Below are 24,225 nucleotides of genomic sequence, written 5' to 3' on the forward strand. Positions count from 1 at the left end.
GTGTCCTCACATGGGAGATAGAGATGGAGATGGTGGGAGGGGGGGGGGGGGGGCGGGCGGGGGAGAGAGAGAGAGAGAGAGAGAGAGAGAGAGAGAGAGAGAGAGAGAAACACTAATCCCAGAGCACCTGGGTGACTCAGTTGGTTGAGCGTCTAACTCTTGGTTTCGGCTCAGGTCATGGTCTTGCAGTTTGTGGGATGGAGCCCTGCGTTGGGCTGTACTCTGACAGCAAGGAGTCTGCCTGGGATTCTTTCTCTCTTTCTCCCTTTCTCTCTCTCTCTCTCTCTCTCTCTCTCTCTCTCTCTCTCTCCCCCCATCCCTCCCTTCCTTCCTCCCTCTCTCCCTCTCCTTCCCCTCTCTCTCTGACCCCTCTCCTGCTCTCCCACACACGTGTGCTCTCTCTCAAAATAAATAAATAAACTTACAAAAAAAAAAAAAAAAAGAACACTAATCCCTTCATTGGGAGTTTTTGAGCTTTTGAGGAACTCTGTACTGTTCTCCATAGTGGTTGTACCAATTTACATCCCCTCCAAGGGTGCAAGGGTTTCCTTTTCATCACATTTTCTCTAGCACTTGTTATCTCTTGCTTTTCTTCATTTTGGCCGTTCTAACAAGTGTGAGGTGATAATTTTGTAACTTTGAATTGGAATTTTGAATTACATTCTTGAATTGGAATTTTGAATTAAATTGCCCTGGTAATTAGCGATGTTGAGTATATCCTCAGGTCCTTGGTAGCCATTTGTATATCTTATGTGGGAAAATATCTATTCAAGTCCTTTGCCTATTTTTAATCAGATCATTATTATTATTTATTGCTATTGAGTTGTAGGAGTTAGTTACATATTTTAGATACATGATCAGATACATGATTTGCCAAGTATTTCATGCATTTTGTAGATTGCCTTTTCTCATCGATTGTTTCTCTGGCTCTGCAGAAGCTTTTTTGTTTGATGTAGTCCCACTTGTGTGGTTTTGTTTTTGCTGTCTGTGCTTTGCATGTCATAGCCAAGACAATATCAAAGGGCTAAGACCAATATCAAAGGGCTTTTTCCGTACATTTTCTTGTAGGATTTTTATGGCTTAAGATCTTATATTTAAGTCTTTAGTCCATTTTGAGTTACTTTTTGTGAGTGGTATAAGATAAGGGTTCAGTTTTATTCTTTTGCGTGTGAATATCCAATTTTGCTGGCACCATTTATTGAAAAGACTGTCTTTTCCCCGTTGAGTATTCTTGGCTCCCTTGTTAAATATTAGTTGACTGAACATACATGGCTTTGTTTCTGGGCTCTCTGTTCTGTTTCTTTGGTTTATGTGTCTTCAAAAAAATTTTTTTTAATGTTTATTTTTGAGAGAGAGAGAGAGACAGAATGTGAGGGAGGGAGGGGCAGAGAGAGGGAGACACAGAATCTGAAGCAGGCTCCAGGCTCTGAGCTGTCAGCACAGGGCCTGACGCGGGGCTCAAACTCACGAACCATGAGATCATGACCTGAGTTGAAGTCAGACGTTCAACCAACTGAGCCACCCTGGCGAGTCTTTGTGTCTGTTTTTATGCAAGTACCATACTATTTTGATTACTATAGCTTTGTAGTGTGGTTTGAAATCAGGAATTGTAATGCCTCCAGGTTTGTTCTTCTTTCTGAAGATTGCTTTTGCTATTTGTGGTCTCTTATGTAGTTCCATATGAATTTCAGGATTGCTTTTTCTTTTTTTGTGAAAAATACTATTGGAATTTTGATAGGGATTATGTTGAATCTATAGATTACTTTGGGTAGTATGGGCATTTTAATACTATTAATTCTTCCAGTGCACGAACACAGGATATTTTTCCATTTATTGTGTCTTCTTTAATTTTCTTTCATCAATGTCTTATGTTTTCAGTGAAGAGATCATTCACCTCTTTGGTTAAATTTTTCCTAAGTATTCTGTTGTTTTTGATGCTCTTGGGAATGGGATTGTTTTATTTCTTTTTCAGATACTTTGTTGTTAGCATAAAGAAACACAACTGATTTTTGTATGTTTATCTTATATCCTACAGCTTCACTGACATAGTTTATTATAACCTTTTTTTTATGGCATCTTTAGAGTTTTCCATATATAAGATCATGTCATCTACAAAGAGACAATTCTACCTCTTTCTTTCTGATTCTGGTGTCTTTGATTTCTTTTCCTTGCCTAATTCCCCTGGCTAAGACTTCTACTACTATGTTGAATAGGAGTGGAGTGGTGAGGGTGGGCAGCCTTGTCTTGGGCCTCATCTCAGAGGAAAAGCTTTCAACCTGTCACCATTGAGTAGGATATTAGCTGTGTGCACGTCATTTATGGCCTTTATTATGTTGAGGTACATTCCTTCTATACCCAGTTAGTTGAGAGTTTTTATCATGAAAGGATATTGAATTTCGTCAAATGCTTTTATGCGTCTCTTGAGATGATCGGATGTTTTTATCTTCTTATTCTATTAATGTGATGTATCACATTTATTGATTTGCATATGTTTGAACCATTCTTGCATCTCAGGGATGAATACCACTTGATGATGGTGTGTGATCCTTTTCACAAGCTGTTGAATTCAGTTTGGTAGTATTTTGCTGAGAATTTTGGCATCTGTATTCATCAGGGATATTGATCTGCAGTTTCCTTGTAGTATCCGGCTTTGGTATCAGGGTAATGCTGGCCTTGTAAAATGAGTTTGGAAGTTATCTCTTCTTGAGTGTGTTGGAAGAGTGAGAGGGATTGGTGTTAATATTCGCCTAAACGTTTAGTAGAATTCACTAGTGAAACAAACCATCTGATTTGGGGTTTTTCTTTTGGGGGGAAGTTTTTGATTATTGATTCAATCTTATTTGATATTAATCTGTTTACATTTTCTATTTTTTATGATTCAGTCTTGGTAGTTTGCATGTTTCTAGGACTTATCCTTTTCTTCTAGGTTGTCTAGTTTGTTGGCATGTAACTGTTTAGAGTATTGTCTCTTCAGGTTCTTTGTATTTACATGATATTTGTTGAATGTCTCCTCTTTCATTTATAATTTTATTTATTTGAGTCCTCTCTCTTTTTTTCTTGGTTAATTTAGCTAAAGGTTTGTCAATTTGCTTTATCTTTTCAAAGAACCAGCTCTTAGTTTTATTAATCTTTTGTGATTTTCCAATTCTCTGTTTCATTTATTTCTGTTCTAGTCTGTATTATTTCCTTCCTTCTGCTAACTTTGAGCTTAGTTTGTTCTTCTTTTTCTGCTTCCTTGAGGTGTAATATTAGGTTTATTTGAGGTCTTTATTCTTTTTTTTTTTTTTTAACTTTTTTTTTTTCAACGTTTATTTATTTTTGGGACAGAGAGAGACAGAGCATGAACGGGGGAGGGGCAGAGAGAGAGGGAGACACAGAATGTGAAACGGGCTCCAGGCTCTGAGCCATCAGCCCAGAGCCTGACGCGGGGCTCGAACTCACGGACCGCGAGATCGTGACCTGGCTGAAGTTGGACGCTTAACCAACTGCGCCACCCAGGCGCCCCGAGGTCTTTATTCTTGTATGCACTTGTGACTATAAACTTTCCTCTTAAAAGTTGCTTCTCAAAAGTTTTGGTATATTGTTTTTCTGTTTTCATTTGTCTCAAGGTATTTTTTATATAAAAATTTTTAATGGTTTCTGTTGCACTAAAATAAATGTCAAATCCAGTGTGCTTGTTAAGGTTCTGTGTGATCTTGTCCCTACCTACTTCTGCACCTTTCTCTCAGGCTTTTCTCCTTTTTGGTAATTGCACCTTGTGCCACTTTTTGTTAAAAATTTTGCTCCGTATTATATATAGATAGTATTATGGGGCACCTGGGTGGCTCAGTCTGTTAAGTGTCTGACTTCAGCTCAGGTCATGATCTTGCGGTTCGTGGGTTTGAGCCCCGCATTGGGCTCTGTGCTGGCAGCTCAGAGCCTGGGGCCTGCTTTAGATTCTGTGTCTCCCTCTCTCTCTGCCCCTCCCCTACTCATGCTCTGTCTCTCAAAAATGAATAAATGTTAAAAAAAAGTTTTTTTATATATAGACAGTATTTCATTATTTAGTGTCCCATCCGTTTTTGGATCATTCATCTGAATCTCTGGGTATGGACTCTGAAACCTCTATTTGCTCAGAAGTTTGTGAGGTCTTTGTTCAGAACTCTTTCTTTACAGTAGGTACTTTAAGAGGACACTGGTGTCTTGGGAGAAAGTGTTTGCCTCTTTTCTATCACTAAGCAGTTCTTTCTTATGAAACAATTTAATTCTTAGAAGCAGTACAGCTTCTTGTTTGTTTCCAAGTTGACCAATGAAAATGGTAGCAAGGCAAGTTAAAAACTATGCCTCTTGACAGAAGGCATTTGTATTGGTGGTGTATCTCATGCCGCCTGCCCCTTCCCCCAATCCTTTTGACTGTATCTACAAGCCTACTCACTTCACACCTTTCTTTTTATTTAAGTGTGAAGGAGGAAGAGATGAAAATATTCCTAAGCCTATTAATTTTTTTTTAGGTTTTTACTCCTTCTTCATCGTGACTAAAGATACATTTTTTGAGAGTCTGATTGTATCACTTTGTTCCTAAGTGAGTCATCAGAAGTGGGTTGTGGTCATTGGTTTGATTGGTGTTGGCCACGTCTTCATCTCCGCTGGAACATACATTCCACGAAGACAGCGCATCTACTAATTAGCCATGTCAGTGTATGACCTCCTCCTTCTCAGAGTGTCGTAAACTGCACTGCTCCCTCCTGGAGAAAGATTCTATCGCCTGGTGGGCTCGTGTGTCTTCCTTATTGAAAAACAAAGTGGAGGTTGCTGGTACTATTTGAGAGGATTGGTGTTCATCCTTTTTTGAGAAAAACAAAAACGCCTCATTCCTCTGGGGGAAATCTAGTGGCGTGGAGTTCATTCTTCTTTTCTGTAGTTTTCTCTTCTCTTGATATTTTTTTAAATTAATAACTTGTCCTTTTGGTTTCTTTTTTTTTTTTTTTAATTTTTTTTTTCAACGTTTATTTATTTTTGGGACAGAGAGAGACAGAGCATGAACGGGGGAGGGGCAGAGAGAGAGGGAGACACAGAATCGGAAACAGGCTCCAGGCTCTGAGCCATCAGCCCAGAGCCCGACGTGGGGCTCGAACTCACGGACCGCGAGATCATGACCTGGCTGAAGTCGGACGCTTAACCGACTGCGCCACCCAGGCGCCCCGTCCTTTTTGGTTTCAATATCGCATTCGCCACTTGGAATCTTTTTCTCCCAATTGTCTTCCCTAGATTTAGTCCTTCCTTGGATCCCTTTGTTCTCTGTCATAAGAATAGACAGCTGCTTGTCAGGGCCTTTGCTTTTCCCCTCCAGTGGGGCCATTCTGTTTATAATAGAATAAAGCATTCTGGGTACTGCTTTGAGTGGGAATCTGGAGGAGGGTACCATACACATGCTAGGACAGCGCTTCTCAAACTCTCTACCGTGGAACACCAGTCTCTCTCCTTCCCAAATCTCTTCCTGACTGATGCCAGAAAAAGGAAATAAAGGTATGGAAGAACCAATCTCTAATTTTTTTTTTTTAGCTTAAGCAGGCAAAATGAATCACCAAATTGTTGTGAAAACTTATGAGAGCCTACTCTCATGTGCAGACTGGTAACAGTCCATGGAACAACCAACTTTGAGTAGCAGGGGGTTTTGGATCATACTTTGGGTAGTACTGCCTAGAGGTCGTTTGATGCATTTGTCTCCATTTTGATCCGCTGTGATTCCTGGACCCTGTGATGCTTTGGTTTTCCATTATCACTAAACCTCCTAGTGCCAGGAGGTAGACCCTACTCCTGGGAGTTGCTGTTTTTCTTTTCTTTTATTTTCTTAAAGTTTATGTATTTTGAGAAAGACGGAAACAGCACGAGTGGGGGAGGGGCAGAGAGAGGGACAGCGAGAGAACCCCAAGCAGGCTCCACACTGTCAGCATAGAGCCTGATGCCAGCTTGAACCCACGAAGCTGTGAGATTGTGATGGAGCTGAAACCAAGAGTTGGGCGCCTAACCAACTGAGCCACCCAGGCATCCCAAGAGTTGCTGTTTTTAAATATCCACTCAACTATGCTCTTTGGTAGCTGCTAACAAGTTCTTCCTTTTCATTTCTAGATCCCAGCAGCATCTCCTACCTCTGTCCCCAGGGACACATCGTGCTTTGCTTACTTATTCCATTTTTTCCTACTTTTCTTTCATTTTGAAAGCAGTGATACAAAAATTGCTTCAAATTTTATCTAGGTTGTAGTTGTCATTAGACTATACGTTCCAGTAAAGTATAGAATTTATGTATTAATTAATGTCTGTTTCATGGAGATTACTTCCGGGAAAATGAAATGATGGAAAATAATACAGAGATTGCAGCATGGTAGTGTGAGGAATTTGGAGAAGGGGTTTAGTTATGTGGGAAAGAGGGATGCCAGGCTGTTTTTGAAATGTCACGTCATCTTATCCACTAAAATTGTTTCTGAGTACACAGTCACTAAAAATTTTGTTACTAATTAAATGAAAGAAGAAGAGAACTAATATTTATTGAGGGCCCAGAGTGTGCTGTGTGCTTTTATACGTAGTGTCTGTTTTCAGTAAGAATCTTTACTTGACAGCTTATACAGAAGTACCCTGCAGTTTCAGAGGGCTTAGTTTATAAGAAGTAATTAATTTAACGAGGTTGTAAACCCCCTTGGCAGATGATGATGTTATTGGGCTTAAGCATCGGGTACAGTCTTATGCTGCATGATTATATAATGTGGGCACTCAGGGAGAGGCATGAACTCTGAGTCCTTTGGGGCCCTATTTAATTCATTACTGCTGTGCTAAATAAAAAATTCATCATGCCTCATAAAAGTGCCCAAGTATTTCTAGGCAGTGAACTCAGAATTCACTACTGTGAATACAGATAGTTTATGGAGAATCATTCAAGCCCTGATAGGGGGCAGGGAGGCAGAACATGAAGGAATCATCGTAACTACATTTTTCAAAGACATCAAAATGAATCTGTGGGCCTAAGAAGATGATCCTGATGTGAGAAAACATTATGAATTATTTGGTTCCTAATTTTACAGTTACATCGGTTTCTAGGAACTCTCTAGCCGTCTGCTAAAAGAGTTATGGAGCCTGTCTTGCTCATTAAGACCTTTGGTTCTGAACCCCAAATGACCTTGTACTACTTTGCATCTCTTTACAGAGATATCACATCGAAGCAGAATAGCTAAGCAAACAGAAACCCCAAATACAGTGAGCTTTTGTTTTGTTTCTTCCCCATGTGAGAAAGGCCTCTCTCGATCCACGTTTTATATGAATTATCAGAGATCTTGTGGCCAACTCTCAGAAGCAAAGCCACTTGTATACATAGTTGTATTTCAATAAAACGTGGCCTGTCATGACTCCTCTTAGAGTAAAGGCTGTGTTTCTCATTGCAAGACCCATGCGTTGTGTCCCATGCTTGGAACAGTTTGCGGTTGCCTGTCTGGTTAGTTTGGATATGCTGCAGCTGGGTCATTTGACAGCATTGCAGACAGATGACTGCCAAGAAGGGTGTTCCTCCGTGTTGCAGCATCCTTGTTTCATTGTGCACAAGGGTGGCCTCGTTGACTTGGGGAGTCTTACTGTTGAAGTCCCTGGGCCAGCAGACCTATGTAAGCTCAGTCCCTAGAAAAACTTGGGTATCCTAGCCAAGGAGATAGAGAGGTATAGGAGCAGATAAATCTGTCAGTTTTTTTTTGTGTGTGTGTGTGTGAATGTGTGGTTCTCTCTGTTTGCTGTATGTGTACGTGCTATATGATCTATATGTGACACCGATGGTGTTGTGTGTGCAATGAACGGATACATGGATACCTGTTAATTCCTGGATGAATTTAGGAGAAATTCTGGGAAGAAAACCCAGAATAAGCCCTGCTTATATTCATACCTTAAAAAAAATAGTTTGTAATGTTTATTTATTTTTGAAAGAGAGAGACAGAGTGTGAATGGGGGAGAGCAGAGAGAGAGGGAGACACAGAATCTGAAACAGGCTCCAGGCTCTGAACTGTTGGCACAGAGCCTGACGCGGGGGTCGAACTCACAAGCCGTGAGATCATGACCTGAGCCGAAGTCAGATGCTTAGCCACCTGAGCCACCCAGGCGCCCCATAATCTTTATTTATTTTTAAGAGAGAGAGAGAGAGAGAGAGAGAGAGAGAGAGAGAGTGCAAGCGGGGGAGGAACATAGAGAGACACACACAGAATCCAAAGCAGAGTTCAGACTCTGAGCTGTCAGCACAGAGCCCAACATGGGGCTTGAACTCACAAGCCGTGAGATCATGACCTGAGCTGAACTCAGAGGCTTAACCGACTGAGCCAACCAGGTGCCCCATACTTTTTTTTTTCATGATACAGTGACTGAGTCCACGGGAGCTTGCTGTGAACATGCCCCGGTTTTGATGTTTTGGTGCAAATGTCTTTCATTGAAATGTTTGTGTTTCCCTTCTCATTCACCTACTGCTACTTCACGATGCTTTTGTTCATAAAAATATTACTATATAATTATTATGTAATAATTGCCTAATAATATATAATATATATTGTTCACAACCTTTTGCAAGGTACCAGAGAATACCAAGGTAAATTAGTTATCATGTGTTTCTTATCAGGAATTTAAAATGCCCAGAATCATAAACTGTCTTCTGTAACCCCTTTACATTGTTTGTCGAAATGAATTTTGATCTGGATCAAAATGTTGTAGGCCATTTTCCCATTAGTGCAGAGTATCTATTAAGCTCTAGGTGTTCTACCATTTTCTGGTGAGAAGAAATGTTTACTTTGAAGACTCCGTATTTTGTTAGTCTGACTGTTGATGAATTTTAGGGTTCAAGTTACATTCAAACATATATATGTATATAAATTTGTATATGAGAAGTATCTGTGAGTGAAAGAAAATGATGAGCTGAGAATTGATTCTAAGCAAATGCTGTTACATTTTGCCAGTTTTATTTTTTTTATTAAAAAAAATTTTTTTTAACGTTTATTTATTTTTGAGACAGAGAGAGACAGAGCATGAATGGGGGAGGGGCAGAGAGAGAGGGAGACACAGAATCTGAAGCAGGCTCCAGGCTCTGAGCCATCAGCACAGAGCCCGACATGGGGCTTGAACTCACGGACCGCGAGATCGTGACCTGAGTTGAAGTCGGACGCTTAACTGACTGAGCCACCCAGGCGCCCCACATTTTGCCAGTTTTAAATTCAGTGGACTCAGGGCTAAAATAGCAGTGCTTTTAGAATTTTGAGTACACGTGAAGAATATACCTTTTCGTCTCAAATAGAATCATTTTATATTTTTACAGTATACATGAAAGGCATTGTTGTTAGTATGATTACTGGATTAAAGTATCCACAGTCTGTGTTGCTTTGGAAAATGCTTATAATTTTATGCTGTGATTGCCAAGGTCATGGTTAGTTGGTTTCCATTAACAGTCAACGTAACTCAAAATCTAGACTTTGAAATGCAGAAGATGAAAATTCTTGATTCTTAGAAATATATTTCATTCATTGAGGGTATTGCAGCAAGTTTTGATTTGGATAAATATCTAAATACGTGAATGAAGATATAAATTTATTTGAACTTTAGCACAGAGGGGCCAAAAGGAAATGAAGCAGAAAGCTTCATGAGATGACTCTTATTTCCTGTTTCCAGCATGGTGAAATATTATGAGAACAGTCTTCTAAACGATGTTGGAGCTTGCAATTTCTTCTTACTGTTCTACTTAATTCTAAAGTAGTGAGCAGCTCATGAACTATTTAAGTTAAAGAGCAAGTATTATGTCAGGAAAAGAAATTGTAAGTGTTGTCTCTGTGAGATCATGAGACTGTTTAAAGAAAACTACTCTTAATCCTGGCTTCCAGAAATGAATTATTAAAATAAGCCCAGTATTAGATTTCCTGAAGACAGCGAAGAATTGAATGTACAAACTTTTTTTTAACAATTTAGGAATAAGTATCCTTGAACAGTATTTAAAAATTGTATTCGAATGACTTACATAGAGTCAGTAAAGGTAATTCCTAATTTCAGTGAAGTTAACTCATCTTTGTATCTCAGTAGATATTGTGAGTTTATATGCAATTCAACAGCTAGGTAATGTAAGTCCAATTCAGATTCCGAAAGATCTACATCTTGTACCGTTTTTTAACAGATTTGACTCTGAGAAAACTTGATTCTGTTTCATACTAGCCGTTAAAAATTCTCTGAGAGGCCAAGTCAATTACAACAGCCACCAGACAGATTTGATTCTTGGTTGATTCCCACCCTCCCCTCCCCATCCAGCATTTTGTTCCTTAGAGTCCATCCTGGACCAGAACAGGATTTCTAGAGAATTTGGTGTGGTCATGTATCTGAAGTTTGAGGTTTGGCTGCAGTGAGGTCCATAATCATTGGAATAAGCAAAACAGCTTAGCCTGGACTTTTGATATTTATTGTCAGTTTACCTAAAAGGAAACTTACCTTTTCATCTAAAATATGTTTATGTATGTGTGTGTGTCTAAGTGTAGTTGCCACTATCTGAGACAGTTTTTGTGCCTGTGAATGTTTTTAGTCTTCTAATAGTATACTAAGTCGAAAGACCAGAAATTCTTGCCAAGAAAGAATATAGTAACCTATGTGAGGGTGTAGGTGAGTATGGGGAATGAAGGTAACACTGAGAAAGCAGAATGATGAGAAAGGAAGCCTGGAGGTGAGTTGCTTCAGAGGCCGGTACAGAGCTGGGACACGTGGGCAATTCAGGAGAGGTGGCCCCGAGTTGGAGACCTGTCGGCACCGGATGTCAGGAATTTATTGGGAGGGCAGCGTCACTTGAACCTGAAAGCCAGAGAGTCTAGAAAGAAAATCCCCTGATGGGACCAGAAAAAGAGTTCTAGTTTGGACTGATGGGTGGAGGGAATTGTGGCACCAGAAGTCAGAGGACATGTGATAACATATAAACTCATTGTCCATGTATAATTCTCCAGCTTTTAGAGACTTAAACCCCGAGAACAGTGGGAAATGTGGTTTGGGAACTTTATACAGTGGACAGTGTGTGAAGGAAGGGACCCTGCCCTTTGGAGGAAGGTAATCGCAAAGATGAAAAGACTGGTGTTTCTTGGTTACAGTCCCTAAAAGGAGACAACAGAAATCAGTCATCACAGACCACTGGAGAATCTCTTTGGACCCATTTTCTTTACCCAGAAAGCAAATTGGAGGAAGTCTTAACTCCGACCATCGCAGAAGTCCCCAGCCTCCCATGTCATTTCTCAGGGCTCCACGAGATCCTTTAACTTTCCTACAACCCTACTTGCTCGTACTCCGTGAGCAGTCACCTTAGGCCTTGAGAGCTTTGTGTAATCTGAGTAGATTTTTCGTGCTCAGTGGCTCTGTTAGTCAGTGCTTTTGGGTTGCTCTAAAACCCTAAAGCAAGTGTTGGCAATGTGCCCAAGGTGGCATTCCACTTGTTCATTTATTACCTCGTGGTGGGGGGTGGGACTGGAAGCCACCTGCCTGTCATAGTGTGAGAAATGACAGTGTTGACATTTGCCCCCTTACACACCTGAGGGCACAGGTATCGTCACTCACACCTGAGGAAGGCTTCCTGCTCTTGGACAGTGGCACCAGTGCACAGACTTCAGAGAAAGCAAGATTTGGGCGACTGGTCTTCTAACCTCAACTGCCCAAAATGAGGGTGTGTGTTGAATTCTGCTGACAATTAATAGTTGAGCTGTTCCCAGACCTTGGTATGGAAAATCAGAATGAAGACAGCTCAGTGAGAAACAGATTCCATGGTAAACCAGTTTGGAAAATGTAGCATTCAGGATCCTTCTCCAGAATTCCACAATGCCCATGATCCTCTGATAAACCCTTTAAAAAGAAACCCATTTCACTTCCTCTAATTCACTGTGACTCTAAATTCAGTTGACTTTGGACCTCATTTCCCCTGAATATCTATCAATGTTCCTTGGCACACAGTATTAAAAGATCAGGTTCTGGGAGGCAGATGCTGGGAGGGCCCACAGGCTGATAGGTAGACACCAAAGAATAAAACCACGAAAACCAATCTTGTCCTCCTTTGAGCTAAGAAATCTTCGTGTGCCTCAGGTAGCCAGCTTCTTTTAGCAGTTTACCTTTCAGAGTTACGAGTGAAATCTATGAATACAACTGTGCCCTGAAAAAGCTATCTTTCTTGTTATCAAATCCTTACATTAGCTGCTTAGGGTTTTTGTTTTTTAATGCTTATTTATTTATTTTTAAGGGAGAGAGGGAGCATGAATGGGAGAGGGGCAGAGAGAGAATCCTAAGTAGTCTCCACACTATCAGTGCAGAGCCTGACACGGGGCTCGATCCCATGAACTGTGAGATCCTGACCTGAGCTGAAACCAAGAGTCGGACTCTTAATGAACTGAGCCATCCAGGCGCCCCTAGCTGGTTAGTGTTTTAACTGAGTTGAAGAGTCATTAATTTAGTCTAGTTGTGAGCAGACCAGTCGGATTTGGAAATATTTGGGGGGAGAACAGTTCTTTTAAACTTTGAAAATACTTTTGTGGGGCGCCTGGGTGGCTCAGTTGGTTGAGTGTCCGACTTCAGCTCAGGTCATGATCTCACAGCTCATGAATTTGAGCCCCACATTGGGCTTTGTGCTGACACCTCAGAGCCTGGAGCCTGCTTCTGATTCTGTGTCTCCCTCTCTCTCTGTCCCTCTCCCCATCATGCTCTCTTTCTCTCAAAAATAAATAAATGTTAAAAAAAATACTTTTGTAAAGCTACCAAGTTATTTTTGAGTTGAATTACTGTGTATGATACAGTCATCGTGTATAAATGATTGCTTTAAGAAGATAGTTCTGACATGTTGTTGGCTGTATTAGTCAGCAAAATTTTCTTCTTCCTGGTGATAACCTTTAAGCACAGTTCCTATTATATCTGAATTAATGACATGTCATTGAATAGAAAGCACAAATGTTTTATTATTTTTTAGTTTTTACATTTTTTGTTTTTATTTAAAATCAGTGTTAACATACAGTGTAATGTTAGTTTCAGGAGTACAGTACAAGGATTCAGCATTTCCATACAACACCCCGTGCTCATCACAGCATGTGCCCTCCTTAATCCCCATCACCCATTTTACCCATCCCCCAGCCTCCCCTCTGGTAACCCAACAGTTTTTTATCTATAGTTAAAAGTCTGTTTCTTGGTTTTCCTCTCTCTTATTTCCCCCTATGATCATTTGCTTTGTTTCTTAAATTCCACATATGAGTGAAATCATGTGGTATTTGTCATTCTCTGACTTATTTCCCTTAGCATTATACTCTCTAGCTCCATCCATGTTGTTGCAGATGGCAAGATCTCATTCTTTTTTATAGCTGAATAGTATATGCATTCATCAGTTAATGGACATTTGGGCTCTTTCCATAATTTGGCTCTTGTTGATATTTGCTATAAACGTCAGGGTTCCTGTATCCCTCCAAATCAATATTTTTATATCCTTTGCGTAAATTCCTAGTAGTGCAGTTGGATCATAAGATGGTTCTATTTTTATCTTTTTGAGGAACCTCCATACTGTTTTCCAGAGTGGCTGCACCAGTTTGCATTCCCACCGACAGTGTAAGAGGGTTCCTTTCTCCACATCCTCACCAGCACCTGTTGTTTCCTGTCTTATTAATTTTAGTCATTCTGACCGGTGAAAAGCACCCATATTTTAAAATGTTTCCAAAAATTATTTACTCCCAGGTATAAAGACATCCTGACACATTATTAGTGGATCTTCTACCCCCAATTTCCTTCCTCCAAAATTTTTTTTTTAGATTTCTGCTTAATTTACAAATACGGTTTGTTTCATTCACAGAGGCCAGCAAGCTTGTTATGTCCTACGTAGCAGCAGTTTGTGGAAAAGGAGCAGAAGTGAACCAAGTCAAAGAACAGCTTTTACAGTCCAATCCAGTCCTGGAAGGTAGGATTTCCTGTGCACACTGGGTCAGTGTGACTTGAACAGTGGATCCAGCCTGCAGGGCCCTTCAGGTACCTGGTGGGCTGGGAGGTGGGCTGCAGGGGAAGAGGAAGGAAGAGATTCAGGCCCTGACCTGCCAAGCAAGTGAGCTGTGTCCTAAGAACTCTTGCCTTCAGGTGCTTCCAGGAGGAAACCGTTCACTCATCCAAAAGGAGCTTTTCCACTTACAGTCACTTTTTTCCATTTCAATTTTTATTTGACTCACTTTGACTTTGCCTAAAAATAATCAACTGATGTTTGCGTTTGATTTGATGGCTAGGAAAAAACTTGGTGAAAAAGAGCAGCGTGAGCACGGTGCTATTTTATCATTCAGGATAGCATACGTGAACGCTTATTTCTTTTGTTAGAAAGACTGTGCCAGAGAAACAGCTAAAGAATAGTTTTTTTTGAGGGTCACAGAAAGTCTAAACCTGACTTTAGAGTTCAGATTCTATGGTTGGCCATCTGTGTTAGTCAGGTTGGGCTGCCATAACAAAATACCAAAGGCTGGGTAGCTTAAATGACAGGAATTTATTTCTGGACTTCAGGAAGCTCAGAAGTCCAAGATCAAGGTGCTGGCAAAGTAGGCCGCTTGGCTTACAGGTGGCCACCATCTTGTTCTGTGCTCACATAACCTTTTCCTTGTGTGTGGCGGTTGGGGGCAGGGACCCTGGCTGGCTCTTGACCTCATCTAACCCTAATTACTTCCCGAAGGCCCCAGCTGCAAATACCATCACATTGAGGGTTAGGGCTTCAACATAAAAATATACATACATGTAGCTCATGCAGCCATCAGAAAAAGCCAGAGGTGAGCCCCTAATGCCATGGAAGTTGGCATAAAACATAGGTATAAACCGTTCTTTGCTTTGGAAACAATAAATCAGTCTTTCCCTATTGATGGCAAGCCCTTAATGTTGCTTTATATTATACGCATGTCTTTGTTGTCACTTAATACAGTTATTGGGATAGAATAGGGTTTCTCAACCTCATTTGGGACTGGATCAGTCTCTACTACAGAATGCTGTCCTGTGCATTCACTGGAAGACGTTTAGCCGCATCCCTGGCCTCTACCCACTAGGTGCCAGGATCACCTCTGCCCCCAGTCATTGCCATTGAAAATGTCTCCAGACATTACCAAATGTCACCTGGCAGGGAAGGGTCAGAACCATGCCTGGTTAAAATCTTTGGTCTAGAAGAGTAGGTTGGCTCGACTCTTTGTTCAAAGTCACGGAGGGTCAAGGCTTAACAGGGATTAAAGCAGAGCTGCTTTGGGGTGAGTCGGATACCCCCTCCCCAGTGTGGAGGGACAGAACCCTGCCTGTTGTCTTTATTTCCTAGACCCAGCCCCTCTTTCCTGCTTCATTCCAAGGAGATACCAGGCATCTTTATCCCTGCAGAAAGTGAAATAAGACTACTGAAAATACTTTAGCCTGTGAAAAGCAAAGGCTGAAGCATCTATTCCATTGTCACCGACCTTTCTTCCTCGTCAGTACCTTAATGAATAAAGAAGCTATTATAGAAAAGTGCTGTTACCTTCATTTTATTTGGCTTTTTGTTTGCTTTGTCTTTTGCTTTTAAGTGAGGGTGATATACATGTATTTCTGTATTTGTTTACTTGAAGAATGCTGTGATATAAAGGAGAAGCACTGTGGAATGCTCTAGCTTGCATCTGTGATTAGAATCTGACCCTTTATTTGATGGTATTTGGAACTAGGCCCCAGCGCAGGAAATGGAAGAAATGTCGGCTGTGGGCATGTATTATCTTTTATGGGAATGCTTTACTTTTTAACTGGAACTGCTACTGTAAATGAACATTTCAAACAATGAACTTAAAAAAACAATTGAGGAATGTGTCTCAAGTGTTCTATAATGAAACACTTGTTTTTGATCCTGTGGCTCACAATAAAAGACCTTAGTGTTTAGCGCTGTGTGTGCAACTCAGATTTGTTTGATGAAAAGATGGTTTTATGGTGTGCAAATGGCGCCCTGAATAAAGTTTTTTTGAAGCAATTCCTTCACTTGCCCTTGACCTTCAAACCACAATAAACTGTCCTTTATACATCAGCATCTCAAGTTGGACTTTGGGCTATGCAAGTTAGTTAACTTGGCAGGCCTGCATGTTCACACCCACCAGGAAGACTAGCCTGTGCAAACATGAACGATGTCATGGTCTTCATGACAACTAGAGCAGCGCTCTGCATTTTCAAGGTTGCATTTATGAATGCCTCTCAGCTCGTGGTAGACATGGATAATGATGCGATTCTCTTCAGTTAGCATCCTGTGTATTTGAGTATTTCCTGTGTGCAGGTTTCCCCACTCAGTAGAGCATCTCAGCTTATTTTCTACTGAAGAGAGAACTTGGCATCTGGGACCTGCCAGGCAGTTCCCGCCCCAAGCAGAATCTCTGATACAAAGAACTTTCCCTGTGTTGACTTTGTACATTTTGTCTGAAGTGAGCAGGAACCAACTATTTTTAAAAAATCAAAAACCTGAAAAAGCCAGCTAACATGAAATAGAACTCATCAGGTTTGGTTAGTGAGTATCCCAAGTGAACTTCGACTTTATTATTTTTTTAAATGTTTATTTTTGAGGGAGAGAGAGAGAGAGAGAGAGCCAGAATGAGTTGGGGAGGGACAGAGAGAGAGAGAGAGAGAGAGAGAGAGAGAGAGACAAAGACTCCGAAGCAGGCTCCAGGCTGTCAACATAGAGCTGATGCAGAGCTTGAACTTGTGAATCATGAGATCATGATCCAAGCTGGAGTCGGACGCTTAACTGACTGAGCCACCCAGGCGCCCCCAAATGAACTTCAACCTTAAACACAGGTCTGCACCTAGATCATGTGACTGCTTTCAAAACTTGGATCAGCTTTTAACTCTTAGTAATCATTTGAGCTCTTGTTACTCCTTTCTTCCCTCCCTTTAATTTAATGCACTTATGGGGGGGGGGGGTTCCAGGGATTTGATGCCTGGCCTCTTAATCCAAAGATTTATTTCGGGTTGCCATCTCACTGTGTGCTCTTCAGTCCTTGCTAGCTGCAGTGGGCCCATGGATCCTAGTAATAGCCTGGGGGTGGGGGTGGGAGTGGGGGTAGTAATGGTAGAAATGCAGAATTTCATGCCTACCTCCAGGCCCATTTAACAGGATCCGCAGGTGCCTGTTTGCATGTTGAGGTTTGAGGTACACTGCTGGGCTTCCAGAGCATCAAAGTGGGATCCCTCTGCTCTTACACCTTATATTTATCCCATGTGATCCTCAAATTAATTTGCCCCTCCCTTGTGCGCAAGCTTGGTGAAACACCCCTTTCTCCTTATGACACTATGAGCCAGAGGTATCGAACAGGATCATTCTGTGCCTGAGCGGCATCAGCCTGTGGTTCTTACACTTATGTGCCTTCATTTTCTTAAAAGGGACCCCTATGGGAGGTTGGGCTCCACACAGCAGCTAATGTTGGAACAGACTTGGATTCTGCGTTATGGGCCAGTTTGGTGTTTTTTCTTTTCTGGAAAGTTTTACTTAGGTCTGATGGATGTGGACTAATGAAACTATGTAGCATTTTTAGCCTATTGGAAATGATGTTAGTTTCCAAATCTCTTACTCTTTCTGTGTTTCGCAGTTATATATGTAATCACATTGAAATAGATTTGTTTTAAAATTAATGAAAATTCAAGTTTATTATGCTTTTTTCCATCTGGGAACCTCATCAAGTTCCCCAGAACCTTTGATAATATTATGTAGATGTCTCTGAAATAACCTTATTCACCGATGAAAATAGTGGAAGAGAATACAAGCCATTTTTGCCAGCCACTCAATTGACTGCTCTCAAAGCGGTAAAGGTATTGAATTATACAGGATTATGGTTATAGTAATATTTGAAAAAATTCCATGAATCAGAGGAATGACTCTCTTTTTTCTGTGAACTTATGATAAGAGATGGTGGATATAACAACTTATTTTTTTTGAATCTTTTTTTTTTTTTTGACGCGTTAGCAACTTCTTAAGACTTCTGTTAAGTATGTTTCTATGGGAAGTTTGGACGGAAATGTCATTGCTACAAGTTGTATTTTCTAGGATTTATAGCTGTCAAATATTCCATTCGCTTTAAACTGCTGCTTGAAATTATTTTTCTGTCAATTTTACCCATGCATCTGTTTCTTTCTTACTAGCTTTTGGAAATGCCAAGACTGTAAGGAATGACAACTCCTCTAGATTTGTAAGTATTTGTATAAGCATAAGTGTTAACACTAATATTTAGGTCATGTATGTTTAAACAACCAGTAGATGTTTAGTGTTTCTTCATATACACATTTGAAAAATGAGAACACCATTGCTATTGAGACACAGAAAGCTCTATAAGGCCTATTTTTGCCTTCTGGGGTTTTTCTTTTTAATTCTTTTTGGATGACAGCTATTTCTTTCATATTTTCTTGTCTTCTATCATACAACCCTGTGGGCAATTTAAATGAGGCTATTTATTTATTTAAAGGAGGCTCTGTGCCAATGTGGGGCTCGAACTCACGACCCCAAGATCAAGAGTCGCACGGTCCACTGACTGAGCCAGCCAGGCGCCCCTAAATGAGGCTATTTAGAATAACTCTTTACTTATCTGAATTTTGGTATTTAGAAATCACCATTAAGAATCAGATTAAATGAAGTAGAAGGAAGGATAAACTGGGTGTCAAGCTTGTATACAGCTTTTGTCCTTTATTCAGTGGGACTGGAGAGGATGGAAGGGTGTATTAGAACTTTATAGAAGGAAGGTCATTAGGTTTGACGACCAACGGCAGGGGATGGGGAGGGGGACTGGATGGTCAAAACTGCCGCTAATGGATGTTTTGGCTTTGGCTGAGGCGGGAAATGCTAATTCCAGGAATACAAGCCTTCCTGGCCTCACGCCCCAGCACTCTGCAGCACGTACTATGCACCGCGGCCCACTGGGGTCTCTCCAGCTGTACATGTGTCGTCCTGTGTTTGGTCATTATGGGGACACAGGCACTGCCTGGTGGCAGCTGGGAGATACATGTTGAGTGTGATGGTGACATTTTTAAATTGGTCCCTTTTTTCTATAGTTTAGCCAGCCGTATACATTTTATAATAAAAGGTCATCTACTTTATAAGCTCTCTTCTCATATACATGGGACCATTTGGGGTGGTTTTTGTGCCTCTCTGTCGGAGACTCTTCCTGCCCTTTCTCCCCCACTACTTTTAGCCTCCTTTTTGCTTTTTTCTGGTTACCCAGTGCTTAAGGCAAGACAGTGACCTCAGGCAGAGGTAGTTTTGATAGCTCGGAAAGTAGAAGGCTGTGGTTCCCAATTCTAGTGCCGTGAATTTTTTCTGTTGGATTAGCCCCCTTAACGTTGCTAAAACTGATTGGAGCTGGGCCTTCTCCTGTTGTGGTAACATGGCTAATCTCTTTATATAAATAGAGTTAGAAGCAAAGTGTGGGCAGATAGAAGTAATTCCAATAAATCAAGCTCCCTTATGGAGGCTTTATTTTTGCTGTTTGCAAATTATACATATACATTTTTAAAAGATTTCTAAACATATTTAGTTTCAGACCATAAAAATGCAGAAAACTATATTGCTTAAAGTGTCATTACTACTTTGTGATGTTTGAAATCGAGCGAAAGGCTTGGCAGGTGATTTGGCTTAATAAGTAACTTCAGAAAAATCCTATTATAATATGGGTATTAGGATATGAGATTAATACTTGATTATAGGCTAAATCATTTCATGCCTAGTTTTTAGTAATTTCTCTGCTTTGTAGCCTGTGACTTGACCAGTAATCTACTGAACTCCATGTTATGATTGGATAGTAGGACTCTGCTATATTTCAAGTCCCTACTCTATATAACTGTGGCTTATGTATTATATATTTGTACTCCAAGGGAATTGCGTTTCCTTTGACCGTGTTTAATGGGTCAACCTAGAATGAACTTCTTGCTCTCTTCCCTGAGCAGTGTGATAGAAGCCGAGGTCGTGTACTTATGCATGCTTGTCGTAGCCGCCATAGTGTAGTGCTTCTCAGTGCGCCCCACCCAAGTGCCTCTAGTTGGATAGATTGAACTTCTACTGAGAAAGTGACCCAGCGTTTTTGAAAAGAGAATCACTCTTCCCAACCAAGGATTTCAGAGGAGGGAAGAGGGGTAATAGTTGAGTGTCTACTATCTGTGGAGAGCCAAGCTGGGCACTAAGAGGAGAGAATCCACAGGGTCAGGAAAATTCCATTACCAAACCTCTCATTCCGTAAGGATAGAAAAACCCATGCAGCATATCCATTTGTTTGAAACCTCTGTTGTTTTTTTAAACACAGTTAAGCATAGGTCTCCCTGTATCTCCTCTTGGAGCCTTCAGACCTTTCCTTGTTGGCATCCAGAGTGACCTTTATAAACTTAAGCCTCATCACGTCCCTGCTGAAAGACCTCAGTGGCTTCCTCTTGGACCCGGAATGCAGTACAGGGTCCTCCTGGAGCTTCCCATGCCTGCCTACATCAGCCAGGGCTTGCTCCACCCTGCCCTTGCATGCCCAGCCTCGGTGGCACAGGCCCTTGTGACTGTCAGGAGTGCTGAGCGCCTTCTTGCTTAGATCTTTGCACTTGCTGGTCCTTTGGCATGATGTGCTTGTACCCAGATCATTACACAGCTGCCTTCTTGTGTCATTTAGATCTCACCTCAAGTGTCACTTCCATGATGCTTTTTATAGACTCTGACTTCATCCTGTTTTTGTTTTTTTCGGGCATTCATTAGTCTCTGGAATTATTTTTTTTTCATTCTTTTTTTTTTAATGCTTATTTATTATTGAGAGACAGAGAGAGAGACAGAGCATGAGCAGGGGAGGGGCAGAGAGAGAGGGAGACACAGAATCTGAAGCGGGCTCCAGGCTCTGAGCTGTCAGCACAGAGCCCGATGCGGGGCTCGAACTCACAAACCGCAAGATCATGACCTGAGCCAAAGTCGGATGCTTAACTGGCTGAGCCACCCAGGCGCCCCGTCTCTGGAATTACTGTATTCACTTTCTCTGTTTCTCTCTGATCATGGACCTTAGAGAGTAGGGGCCATGGGAGCAAGTACTCCAGCCTTCGTATTCACGGTGGTGGCCCCACAGTGCCTGGCGCCATAGTAGACACTCAGAAATCAGTGATGAATAAATACCTATTTTTAAGAAGCTTATAGACTTAGTCCAAAAGAATGAACATGTCTAAAAGTGTTGTGTTCATAACACAACACATAAAATAGTAAGTTTCCCATGAAAGGTACAGGTTGCATTTTATGGAAGTTCAGAATAGAGAAGCTGGAGGAGTCTGGGGCAGGGGACAGTTCTGAGTGGGCCCGTAAGATTGAAATGTGCCAAAATTGAGTAGAAAGCAGGAAGAGCTGGTGGCACAGTATGGGGAAGCTGAGGGGAGAGACCAGAGAGGATCTGCAAAGTTAGTGGCTGGATGAGAGGGTCAGTGAAGGGAGCTGGGGGCCAAAGGCCTGGAAGGATGGGTCGGGGCCTCAATTGGAGGGCTTGGAGTTTCAGGTTCAGGTCTTGGACTTTATTTTCTAGGCAGTGGGAAGTAATTGGTTTTCTCTGAGTAGACTCATGACATGCTCATGGGAAGAATGCCATTCCAAGATCATCTGAATTCTCTGTGCTGCCCATTAGTTTATTCCTGGTCAGCTTCCTTTTCCATGCTCTGCAGTGTTTAGTCTACTGTCTTCAAACCTCCTATCCTTTACTCTGATGGTGTTATGCTTACTTCATGGAAATCATTATCATCATCGTCTTCCTCTTCCTCCTCATCCAAGTCCTCAGCTTTGGTGCCTCACCTGGACCTGTATCTACATAGATACCCTCCTGTCACACTGGGAGATTCTCAACTCCTGTCTTGCGCTAATCCCTCCACCTGTGCTCTAGATCTGGTCACTTCCTGTGTCTAGGAACCACCCTCCATCAAAATCACCCCCTCTCATATGGTCAGCCTCTGACTCTCCTATGAAGTTATGCTTTCTCCCTTCCTTTGTGTCTGCTGCCATCATGGAGGGCATAACTGATCACTAAGTTGCCTGGGCCACATTCCTGGACTTTTTAATCATTGCCCCTGTCTTGTGTTAACCTCGTATGTCCAACCGGGATCCGTCATTATGACTCTCAACTCCATTTAATCTTCCCTTTATCGCTACTGCTGCTGAAAGCCACCAACATTTCTCCCATGACTACTGTAACTTCCTATCAGCTCTGTCTGGTTTTGTTCCTTTCAGTCCATTCCACATTATCTAGGGTGATCTTGCAAATAGGCAGGTCTGATCATGACTTCCCTGTTTAGGAATGTTTATTGACAGGACTTTGCTGTCAGGTGAATGTTCTGATGCCATGATATGCTCCAGCGTCCCTCACCATCATCATGGATGCCAATTCTTTTTTTGTTTTTTAATGTTTGTTTATTTTTGAGAGAGAGAGATAGAGCACGAGTGAGATAGGGTCAGAGAGAAGGGGAGACATAGAATCCAAAGCAGACTCCAGGCTCAGAGCTGTCAGCACAGAGCCCGATGCAGGACTCAAACTCACTAGCTGTGAGATCATGACCTGAGCCGAAGTCAGATGCTTAACCAACTGAGCCACCCAGGTGTCCATGGATACTGATTCTTTTGCCTGCTCCTTCCTGCTCTCTCGCCTCCTTGCTGCCTTACTTAACCCTGATACTTAGCATTTAAGCTAGGGTCGACTTCACCATTCTTCCCCCTTTCTTTGTGCCCCTGACCCACCGTAGGATCTATCTCCAGACACAGAAATCTCCTCGTTACCTACCTCAATTCCCCTCAGGCTGTAAGTTCCTTGAGGGTGGGAACTGTGCTCACTTTTTTCCTTGTGTCTATGTTAGTATCTAGGAAATGCTTAATAGGCATTTGCTTAATGAATAAGAGAAGACTTAGGACAGGTGACCCTTGACAATGAAGAAAGAAAAGGGCGAGGGAGCATATATAAGCTAATAAAAAGTCACAGATTGCATTGTTGACTGAGTGCCATGTGATCATGTTTCTTCCCCCTTACTATGATTTTGAAAACAGAAGGAGTTAAAGTGGTAATTCTTTGGGAGAATTATTTACAAGCCATCTATGTGACTATTACTAAAGTAGAACATGAAACAAAAGGACCACTTATTAGATCAACAATCCCTTTTCCAAACAAAAAACAGCTGTCAAGGTTACTCTGTTATACTTGTTACTCTTTAACTAGATAGTTATAGACCAGTTCTTTAAAAATCATAGTATGAAACTCCATGTGTGTTTCTGTGTGTTTAAAATACCATCTATAAAATGTAATAGGAACCTGGGATATATATATTGCTGTATAATCTAGATCAAAAACCAAAGAGAGTAATAATGATCAGTCTTTGATTCTGGATTGGCCACACCATATAATCATGCATTTCATTCGAGTAGATATAAAAACAGTATTTTATGTGTTCCATTTTATCCACTATCCAGTATGCTTGGGAGTTTCTTAGCCATGGCTTAAAACCATTTTGCTTATAAAAGTGAAATAATTTATATTCCCGACCAGTGCATATACAAGGAGTACTGGCGTTCCCCAGTTTTTATTCTTGAATTGAATACACACACACACTTCAGAGATTTGAAACACGTATCTGAAATGGAAAAGTCACATGTTGCCTAAGAAGATCTATTCTTAAATTAGCAACATGATATGTTAGCTTTGAGCTAATGGGGTATTTAGTATGAATTATTTATGGAGGCATATTGTTAGCCTCATGGTTACATAAATTGTCTGTTAATTACATTTAAACAAATGTATAAAGGGCTTAGTATGCTATTTTCTGAGAAGATGTGCTGACTGAATAATTTTGAGGTCAACTTGAAACTCACAAAGTCTTTCTTTGGCAGGGCAAATATATGGACATTGAATTTGATTTTAAAGGCGATCCACTGGGAGGAGTGATAAGTAACTGTGAGTATTTTACTTGAATCCTTTCAAAGAAGTTCAGAATAGCAAAACATATATTAGAATATTTTAGATACTTGAGTCTTTAAGAGATAGATATAAGAATATAATTTCTTTTTCTTAGACAATGTGTTTCAGACTATGTGTTATGTTAGACTGTGATTTCAGATTGTTTTAGCATGTCTAAATCTTTTTTTAAGATCACTTAAAGTCTTTGTCTTTGAAAATCTTTAAAAGTTTGCTAAAGAAATAAGAATTAGTCCAACCGTAGTTTAGATTCTTTAGGTCTTTAAGTTAATTCATTAACAAAAAG

The 24,225-nt window shown here is 41.0% G+C and overlaps 1 protein-coding gene across 7 annotated transcripts in view; it reads left to right on the forward strand.

The window, feature by feature from the left end:
• Nucleotides 1-24,225, forward strand: part of MYO1B (myosin IB) — a 190,459-nt gene that overhangs the window by 91,310 nt on the left and 74,924 nt on the right. For all 7 annotated transcript variants that reach the window (XM_040475695.1, XM_040475693.1, XM_040475696.1 and 4 more), the window contains exons 5-7: nt 13,829-13,933; nt 18,133-18,179; nt 23,855-23,918. In XM_040475695.1, coding sequence (XP_040331629.1) covers nt 13,829-13,933; nt 18,133-18,179; nt 23,855-23,918 — 216 coding nt within the window. The remainder of the gene's footprint in view (nt 1-13,828; nt 13,934-18,132; nt 18,180-23,854; nt 23,919-24,225) is intronic.

Source organism: Herpailurus yagouaroundi, unplaced genomic scaffold (assembly GCF_014898765.1).
Source record: "Herpailurus yagouaroundi ecotype Mexico unplaced genomic scaffold, PumYag 140, whole genome shotgun sequence".
Classification (NCBI taxonomy): domain Eukaryota; kingdom Metazoa; phylum Chordata; class Mammalia; order Carnivora; family Felidae; genus Herpailurus; species Herpailurus yagouaroundi.